Source organism: Pagrus major, chromosome 8, assembly GCF_040436345.1.
Source record: "Pagrus major chromosome 8, Pma_NU_1.0".
In the NCBI taxonomy this organism is placed as follows: Eukaryota; Metazoa; Chordata; class Actinopteri; order Spariformes; family Sparidae; genus Pagrus; species Pagrus major.
In genome coordinates, this window is record NC_133222.1 from 33,780,693 (window position 1) to 33,791,237 (window position 10,545).

General features: G+C 39.2%; 1 protein-coding gene across 1 annotated transcript; it reads right to left on the reverse strand.

Moving 5' to 3' along the window:
- Nucleotides 1–1,109: 1,109 nt before the first annotated feature.
- Nucleotides 1,110–7,143, reverse strand: LOC141001760 (C-signal). The gene is made up of 6 exons (XM_073472925.1): nucleotides 6,927–7,143; nucleotides 6,649–6,700; nucleotides 4,272–4,459; nucleotides 2,661–2,834; nucleotides 2,249–2,359; nucleotides 1,110–2,036 (listed from the first exon to the last, which is right to left on the reverse strand). The coding sequence occupies exons 1-6, from the start codon at nucleotides 7,077–7,079 to the stop codon at nucleotides 1,923–1,925; spliced, it is 792 nt and encodes a 263-aa protein (XP_073329026.1). The 5' UTR covers nucleotides 7,080–7,143; the 3' UTR covers nucleotides 1,110–1,922.
- Nucleotides 7,144–10,545: the final 3,402 nt, after the last annotated feature.

Below are 10,545 nucleotides of genomic sequence, written 5' to 3' on the forward strand. Positions count from 1 at the left end.
AAAACATGTCACGTCACCCTGCTGGAAGACAACGTTATGAAGTTAATCTAGTTTGGATTATCTGAACTTGCTATTCCAAGAATGAGGAAGAAAAACATTTCGACTAAACTTCCTTGTCAACAAAACCAAGGAGCTGATTGTTAAAACTCGACAGTCGAGTTTTAGGTTCCTAGGATTCGACATCACTGAGAACCTGTCATGGTCTTCACACATTACAACCCTCATTTACAAAAAAGAGAAAGAAAAGACTTCATAAGGAAACTTAAACAACAAACATCACACGGTTCGTATAAGGCCCAGGACTGGATTCTCTACAGCAGGTGATTAAAACAGCCCAGAACATCATAGGTACCCATCTACAGAGCAGCAGTGACATGGGTGAAGTTGTCTGCTCAGACCACAAACGATACTCAAAGATAACACCCACCCCAGCCACAGTCTGCAAAAGACACAGAGGTATCTGCTGCCATACCACCAGACTATGGAGCAGCTTCTTTCCTCAGTCTGAGACTCCTCAACCCATCCTCAACAATCCATCAGAACAACATAGTTTTTCTTGTGTAGTATAAAGGCCATACAACCGTATGTTGTACAAAATAAAGACAAATAAATTAACCTTGTTTGACAAGTAAGTACATACTTCCACTAGAAGATAATTTTGTATTATATAGTTCATACAGTTTACTGGTGATCCAAAGACACTATGTTAAGTTAGTATATTTCCACTCTGCCTGCTGTAGAACATGCTTGATATATTGAAAGGATCAATTCAATCAATCATCAATCATGTCCTTTCAGTCTCCCAGCATCAAGCAGGTGCAATAACCCCACCTAGTGGCCAGAGGTGTCCTACCCACACATCTATTTTTATCATAATGAGTCTCCAGATAAGCAAATTACCAGTCCAGTGTTTGACTTTTCAGTCCTGCTCTCTGAATAGTATGCTAGTGAACAGTAGCACCGTGCTCTGACTGACCTAGCTACGGTTGTACAGTATAAAGTATCGAAAGCAACAACGTGGCTGAACCTTTGGGTACCTTGCTACTTTTACTGAAAGACACATTGGAAACTTTTATTACTGTTAGAAAAAATAAACAAAAGCTTTAAAATGAGTTAAACATTGCTATATCAATTTATTTAAACGGCAGCATTCACATGGCAAACTAGTGTATTTTAATACAGTATATATCTACTTTTTTTATGTAAACAGTGGGAAACATACACTGTCACTGCAGATAATTCACCAAATGAGTGCAAACAAATGTAAGCCACAAAATCTACCACACTGGTGTGGAGAGAAATATCAGAAAACTTTGGGGAATTTGGAAGGTTTACTGGCAAAATGTTCATCTCATGAATCATTCATCAGTTTACACCTATACATTAACTTTTGAGGGTTTTTGATTGATGTTTGTTTTGTTAGAAATGAACTCGCTGAAAATGCTGACTTTGAAATAAAGAGGGCAGGGGAATACACTGGGAACACTGACAGTGAATTTGATGTGTTATCTGATCCAGGAAATGTGTCATTTTATGTTTACATTCTGACAGCTTACTTTTTTTTATGTGTATAGAGGGCTGCACTGACCTAGAAGTACACTCTATGTACAGCATTTGGCCTAAAAGACAAGCTAAAGCACAAAGCATACCCTGCCCATCTTCAGTACATATGAACACTTCAGAGTTATCTCTTTATTAGAGATTTACACTGAAGCTTTCATCAAATGAACCTGTATTAGTTAAACATATGCATCACTCTTCTACAAAAAGGTAGCGCTTGATAAAGATTCAACATTGTGCACTCTGAGTCATTGATACGTTCATGTTTGCATAGCTGAAGTTGATCAGAAGCTGAATCAACAGCCACTGGGCTCAGCCAGTGGTTCTTGCAACCATGCTGTTCATTATTCTGATGATCAGGGTCACCAAGGCAACACCTCTCCTGTAAAGTTCAGAAATGAGCCATGATCCTTCTCAGTCAGTCCACCAATCACAGACAAGATGGAAGAAATGCTCTCCTCTGGAGTCAGTGGAGCCTGGAAGGAGACGAATAAACACAAATAATTTGATTCAGACACAATGCTGAGAAATCTGAATACAACAAATCACATAAATAACAGCTGATATATTTAAGTCAAATGCATTCTCTGAAACATTTCATTTACTAATGTACAGTAAACAAAAAGGAAATTCTGCTTTTTCTCAGACACAACTCTTTCAGAGTATCCCAAAGAGACTGACACCTTACCTGAGACCCCCCCATGTCAGTGCGGACCCATCCAGGGTGTATAGCCATACAGAGAATCCCATCAGGCTCCAGGTCTACAGCCATACAGCGACTCACCATGTTTAAGGCACTCTGAGAAGGCAGGCAGACACAACTTAACATGCAAGACAATGCAAACCCCAGACCACTACAGTGCAGTTTAACCCAACACAACAACACATGTTCCATGAGGTGGATGCTGGAAGGTTTTCAAATATTTCCTAAAATTATAAAAGCACTCATAGCTCCTTTCATTGCCTTAATTAACTGAGTTACAATCACAATGCACACCCAGTTGTAACAGCCTGAGCTCCCTCTCTGTAGACATACCAAAGCTGAGTAAAACTATTGTATATGCCCCATCGGTCCTGTACTTTTTATTAATTGCTATCACCTTGGACGTCCTGTAGGGGTACCATTTGAAGTTGCGAGCCCCTTCCCCCCAGGCCAGCTCCACAGAGCCCAGCAGAGAGGTAACGTTGACGACTGCTGCCCTCTGGATGCCCATATTGCCTGCACCACCTGCTTCTCCTCTAGACGCAGCTCGCTTCAGCAGAGGCAGGTAGGCCTGGAAGGGGCAAAAAGAAAAAAACACATTACAGCTGGAATCAAACTACTGTTAAGGCTTTTAATGAGAGGGGCCCAAAATAAGTATGTTAAGAAGCATCAGAGCTTCATGAATCTGTAAAACCTTGTGATAATTACCCTGGTGGCTTAGTTTGATAAATTATTAGATTTTTATTTAATGATTTTAATAACACAACTGATGCTACAAACAACACATCATATTAAAAACATAACTACGCCTATATACAACAGGATACAAGTTTTTTTAATAATTCAATAATCTTGCATTTTGAGCCTTTCTAACTCTGGAGCTTTTCCAGTCAGAGTAATATCACACTGTATAGTCTGTGGGGAGAGACATTATAGTGCTCTCTTGTGGCAGCATATCCAACCTACACCCTGTACTCCACTATACTCACAGATGTTTATATTACTTTATCGACCCGATTTATATCAATGATGTTAGGTGAAATAACCCAAACACCTCTCAATACAGCTCAACAGCACCACAAAGTTATTCCTGCAAAATGATCAATCTACACCACAACAAAAAGTCAACCTATTATACTATTTTCTCCATTAATCTATTCACGATTTAGTTCTTTAAACAGTGAAAAATAGTGAATAATTTTCCAAATCCCAAGGTGACGTCTTCAAATTGCTCTGTAAAATACTCAAATGTGTGAAGCTACATACATCAGATCTTTGGCATTTTTGCCTGAAAAAATGGTGCAAACTGTTAATGGATTATCAAAGTAATGTCCAATGCATTTTCTGACAATGTACTAATAATATAATCAACCACTTTTTCTCAGCCCTCATAAGAAAGAGGTGATCAAATTGGAAATGTGAATATAGCATGTTCTAATCTTCAAAAGTCCCCCCCACCCATCTGTCAACCCCTGGAAAATAACTCCTGACCCCTTGGTTGACAACCAATGTTCTAGCCCACAGAGAGCAGTACAGGTTTCTGCTTTATCTGATTCATTGCTGAGCCTTCACACAATTATTAGATTGCAGTGTGGCCTTGTAGTTACAGAGACTGTCCTTCAAACTGGAGCAAACTGTGTGTCAGCAAGCATCTGCCCTGCTGACATGTTCTTGATCAGTGGCTGAATTTTACCAGCACAGGGTGCTGCTCTGTAGTCCGTCCTGTACTCTGAGGGCAACTGAAACCAGACTTTTAATTAATATTAATGAAATGCAGTCGGCCCAGGCTAAGGGGTTTTTGTTACTTCTGTTCATCAAGGTCATCCTTTTGTTTTAGTTTGCAGCATTCAGGAAATGAACCACTTGTGGATCCTGCTCCTGGGGACTGAAAAAAACAGATGTCTGGCTTCTTTTCTCTGCTATTTCACTGTCTGTTAAAGTGAGAGCTGAAGACCGACAGAACAAAAAGTGCAAGTGAACGTCAGTGAACAAAGTCAGATGACATTACCTTGGTGATCATTAGAGGAGCCACAGCATTCGTGTGGAAGTTTTCTATCATCTTCTCTGCAGTAACAGTATGAAAGTCGGCCACCACGTTGATCCCTGCGTTGTTGATCAGGCAGTTTAAACCCTCTTCCTGTACCAGCCGGTCCACCTCTTCTACAGACTTCTCTATACTCTCCTGGTTCACTACATCTGGCAGAGAGACACATCAACACTGTGAATCACCAAAGACAAGAATTAATCTAAATGGAAGAAAACACAAGCTGAACATCATCGTAAGAAAAATAAATAAATAAACCGAATAATGTTTTCAGTTTAACACCTTCACAGTATGTATGACGTTTCTATATGTTTAATCTTTAAACATGCACAAAAGCCAGTATGTATTTAAGTAGTTGTGCTGTAAGATGTTGGCTTATATACGTTTAGGATTTTGTTTGTTGGCGATTAACCCTCAAAGACCTAGACAGCTGCTGGTGGCTAAAAATAGCTGTTGTTCTAATATGTTTCAAAACTTTTGAACTGCAAATCCTATCAATATGCTTGAAACACTCATGCAAAGCTTAGTTTCTCAGCTGTACAGTGGTATCACGCAGGGTCCCCAGTGAATGTGATTATGCCATCACATTCTGCAGCATTGATTCATCAAGGAAACCCACATAGTTTCGTCCTCTGGGCCAACAGACATCGATTGTAGCAAAGCTACTTTTGTTGTTCGTGTTCAATGGACAATTTATTTCTCTGAAAAAAGTCACTTTTGCCTCAATGTTTTCTGTTATGATTTATAACCTTCCCATTAACTCTCTAACTTCACTGGACACATCTAAATGTTCAGCAAATGAAACAGAGGATTACATCTGTTTTTAACTGAAAAACACTGAGGATAATATTGTAATAAATGACTGTAACTTGCTTAGGAAAGGTCAGGTGTAGAAAAACATTCTAGCTTTTTATGGCTTTGACTTTTTCAGGGCAGATACTGATAATTAGAAATCAAGGAGACTGAACTGATATTTGGGATCGATATTCATTTGCAGTAAAAATGAAACTCTGTGTCAAAATTTCAAATGACCAGTGATGGAAGTAACCTTTATAATTTACTCAAGTACTGTGCTTAAGTACAATGTTCAGGAACTTTTTTTGGAGTATTTCCATTTTCTGCTACTTTATACTTCCTCTCCACTACATTTATTTGATAAATTTAGTTACCAATTACTTTGCAGATTCAGATTATTCAGTGTTTATAGGCTGTTGATAGTGATGTGTTACCAATCAGATATTGTTGCGGGCTGGACATTGTGTGAAAGATGCTGCATCAGAGCCAAAGTAGCACATTTTAAATTATCTTATTTTATCTGCAATCTGACAGAAAAGTTACAGATACAGATAATCTGAAAAACACTGAATATCTGCCTGATAATGATTTTTTGATGAATTGTGACTGGTGTTTTTTTTTATTATTATGGTAAATTAATCCATTGTCAGACAAAGCAAATGCAAAATTGGGACTTTAAATAAGCCACACTGAAATGTAAGGTTCTCCTGAATCAAATCATGTTTGTTCTAGGTGTTAATATTTCTGAATAACTCCATGACAAGAGAGATAAAGACACCAGAGATAAAGACAACAGAGATGAAGACACTAGAGATGAAGACACTAGAGATAAAGACACCAGAGATAAAGACAACAGAGATGAAGACACTAGAGATGAAGACACTAGAGATAAAGACACCAGAGATAAAGACAACAGAGATGAAGACACTAGAGATGAAGACACTAGAGATAAAGACACCAGAGATAAAGACAACAGAGATGAAGACACTAGAGATAAAGACACCAGAGATAAAGACAACAGAGATGAAGACACTAGAGATAAAGACAACAGAGATGCAGACACTAGAGATAAAGACAACAGAGATAAAGACACTAGAGATAAAGACAACAGAGATAAAGACACTAGAGATAAAGACAACAGAGATGAAGACACTAGAGATAAAGACACCAGAGATGAAGACACTAGAGATGAAGACAACAGAGATGAAGACACTAGAGATAAAGACAACAGAGATGCAGACACTAGAGATAAAGACAACAGAGATGCAGACACTAGAGATAAAGACAACAGAGATAAAGACACTAGAGATAAAGACAACAGAGATGAAGACATTAGAGAGACACCAGAGATAGACACCAGAGATAGACACCAGAGATGAAGACACCAGAGATGAAAAGAAACTTTTTAATTAATTCATTCCCATCTAAAACATACAGGCTCTTGTCCTATGGGGGTTTTGTGTTTAGGCACATATACACACACTGTTATGGTAGTTTCCATATATTGTTAACATTGTCTGTTCACACACACTGTTCTCTGTCTTACCCAGAGTGATTATGTGGATGTTTGGATGTTTCTCTGCCAGTTCCTGAAGTTTCTGTAGGTCAAATGCACATCATGTCATTGTCCATTCCCAAATGTATCCAGTGAGGGAACGATGGCGCCCTCTGTGTCGTCTAACTTGAATTCATTACTTAATGCACGTCTACCGTTATGAAGGTCGACTCAGGTTACTCGTCTGTAACATGATTTTAATCACTACTTATTGTTTGGCTACAGGACGGTTAGCTTTAAAGCTACCACCAGCAGGTGTTGGTGTTTACCTGCTTGCTGGAGGTCTGTCTGGTCGTGGCTATAATCTTGCCGGGTGAGAAGCCTCCAGTGGCCAGGCTGTCGACTATCTGCAGCCCGAGCCCTCGGTTGGCTCCCGTTACCAGCACGGAGCCGCAGTTTTTGAAATTCATGATAGCGCTCATCGCCAATGTTACCTGAAATAAACGCTGCCTGACTCAGAGACCACCTGAAGGTCCGCTAAGAGAGATCCCGTGACCTGGCTGAGATAAACCCTGCAGTTGTCGCGAGATTTCTCCGGTAGGTGGAGGGCTCTCTCCACTTGACCAAAACAAACCAGAGCCTCTACACGAGGAAGATGGTTCAAGAGAGGCGAGGAACAGCTGCCAAACTCACATAGAGTTGTTTAAAACGACTGGTTCTTGTGTAAAGGTAGCAGGAACTGAGTTTGGTCACTCAGAACAGTGGAAATGCAGAGTACTTACGAGAAAAAGAGAGATGTCCTGGACGTTTTGAGCAACGCACCTATAAGTAGGTTCGTATTACCCACAATACATTGCGCTGATACCTGGCACAGCTTGTTTGCAGCTGAGTCTTCCTCGTTTAAGAGTCTTTGGTTAGAACAATTCACAGGTCCCATTAAAAACGGACTGTTCAATAAAATGAAATGAAATAAAATCTTATGTTGAGTTTTTTCAGGGAGAGGGAAAAAGCTTATTCACTATGTCTGCCTAGATTATAAAACAGTATTCACATTGTTGAAGATATATATTATGAGACATTAAGACAGCAACAAAACGCAATAATGAATAAATGTAAAAGTCCAAAAAATTTGATTAAAGCTTGGCTTAATGAGGCCGAACAACTGAATTACAGGCTATCATATCAAAATTCAATGTAAAACTGTTAAATGTTTTTATTGTTAACTTTCATGAGAAGTTACATACAGTGTAACAATGTATGCTTGTGACAATCACAAAGGTGTATATATGAAACAGCCATATGGTGGTGTCATAGCAAGCACTTATAACTTATTCTTTACAGTATATCTTCAGTGGCTGTTATATAACATCAGTTTAGACATGTTAAGTGTTGTCTGTAACATGTGACAGGGTTTATGAAAAAGTTCTTATTTTCTCATGGTTTGCATAATGTGTTTTCTTCAACTTTTTTATCTTTATTAGATTACTTGACAAAATGAAAGGGGCACTTTCCAAGAAGTAAATGTTGACAGTATTAAAAGAATTAGATTTTCCTGATCCATTCGGTATTTATGAGATAGTCTGGCTTTCATGAATACTAATTTTGTAAAGCAGAGATGGGATCGGCTGTTTGCTTTTGCATTCAGTTAGTTTTCAAATATTGAAGCAAAGATGGAGGTGCAGAGATAAGGGTGACAGCACAGCTGATGGAGCTTATGCAGTCACAGCACACAGATGGTTTCTCTGGCAGCCTCCTGAGTCCAGATTTTCTTGAAGCTTCTGGTGCTTGGGAGAAGAAGATATCTCTGGTCTGTTTCGGGTCAGTTAATTTGGATTTTGGCTCCTGTGCCTCCATTTACAATCACATTACTTTGGCACGGAGCACACCGTACAAATTATGGCTTGGTAGTGGTACAATGGTGGTGCAGAGCTGTGCTCTTGAAGCTGGAGGGTGTTAACTGGCTCTCTCAGCATACACAATAGTGAGGTATTGTCCTTACAGAAAATTAATCTATGAGCTAATATTAAGCAGTGCAGAGGAACAGTAGGCAGCCTGGAAAATGTGATGTTTCCATTTTGCTACTTCAAATTTTGAAAAATTAAAAACAGACCATCCAAATTCTGAGCTGGAGATATTTTTTGAGCTGTGTTAGAGTTACTGTTTTAACTCCACTGCACACAATCGAACATGACAGGACATAAGGCGGGTGACATTTGTAGCAGAGGCACTGAATTTGAACCCCAGATGACACGTGATACAGCCTGATAACCCGCTTGAGTTGTTTTCATTCAGAACCATCCATTTTTGAAATGTGGTCAACATTCACATGCACTGATTACATAATGACACATCGAGATTAAAGCGCACCGTAAATTTAGAGTAGTCAAATTGTATAGCTTAACGTGCTGCTGTTGAATCCACTGTAGATTGTCCAGGCTGCTGTCCGCTACGTCTCCTTGCATGTGTGCCTTTATGCTTGAACGATAGCAGAGGTCAAGCGAAATCAGCAGATTCAAGATATAACTTATTCAACATTGCACGCTCTCTGTGGATATATGTAACATTCAACCCAAATGAAAGACAGGACGAGTCACTCCAGGATGATTTTCTGAAACTGAAAATGGCAGTATTGATCATTTAATAGTTCTTCCTTTCCCTGTATCCCTTCAGGATCCTCTTTCATATATTCTTCCTGAAACATCCTATATTGGCTTGATGGTAAGTAATAAACATTAACGGGCCATTGGGACTCTGTGGAGAGACCTATGAAAGGATAAGGCATGTTAAATATCATTGATGGTCTGGGATGGGATGGTATTCATTTCTCCAACTACTTAAGTGTTTTGGATTTCCAATACGGTGATGTCACAGAAAACCTGAGTGCTGTGGCTTACGTGGGCGGACTAACATGACTCTGGGTCACTGTCACTTTAGGTAGAAGAGTTTGTCAATCAACGTTAAGTAGCTTATGTGCCGTATTTGTTTTAATCAGCTTTACAGCCCTGTCAAAAGAAAGCCTCTTAATTAAAAATGGCTGTAACATCAGGTTCAAGTAAAGGAAATGTTCCACATCTGGGGAAAAACTCTCATTTTATATCTTTCCAAGAGTTAGAAGAGACGATTAATAACACTGCTGTCTCTCTCTGTTTAAAGTAACAAAACAGTTTAGCAACTGACAGTGCGAAAACAATGTGACACAATCAAAAGGGGTCATCCGTGGTGATGAACCTACAGGAAATTATCACCTGATCCCCTCGGCTTCAGGTACACAGCTTTATAGTGAGTTTCAGCTCAACTTTACTGTTCTGGTTCACCCTCACAGTACTCATGAGAGAGTAAAATATAAAACGTACATTCATCAAGTGGAGATAAACAACTGCATATAAACGATATAGCTTCGTACATAGGTGCCATTATGCTTTCTTTTTTCCCGTTGTGATTATCTACTGTAAACTCATACCAGTCCCCTCGTTACATTGCCTAAAATTGCATTTGCTGACGAATGTCTCTTCATCTGAGCCGTCATGTCCCCACTACTTTGCAACATAAAGTGATGCCCTTGGCTCCTTAACTTCTGTATATGTCATTATTGCAGGTTTAATGTTTCAATAACTTAGCATAGCTTAGCTTAGCTTTGTATTGCAAAAAGGCAAGCAAAAGTGTAAGGATGGGGCTCAACCTATAAGGATTGTTTTTTCCTTTTTGAATTATCGCTGTATTAAGGATTCAGCACCCTGCATTCAAGTCCTTATGTGAGTTGAGCACGTTGTGCCTTATTCCTCAATATACAGAGCCCAGAAACTCCCGTTAGATGATTTTTATGTTTTTTATCTCGTGTGAACAAGCTTGGCCACACAAGAGAAGAGAAAATAATTCCTTTTAAAAGAACAGTATGTCATGTCTGCCACCAGGGGTCTCTCAATCAAAACAAAACAAAAGGCGCAAGTA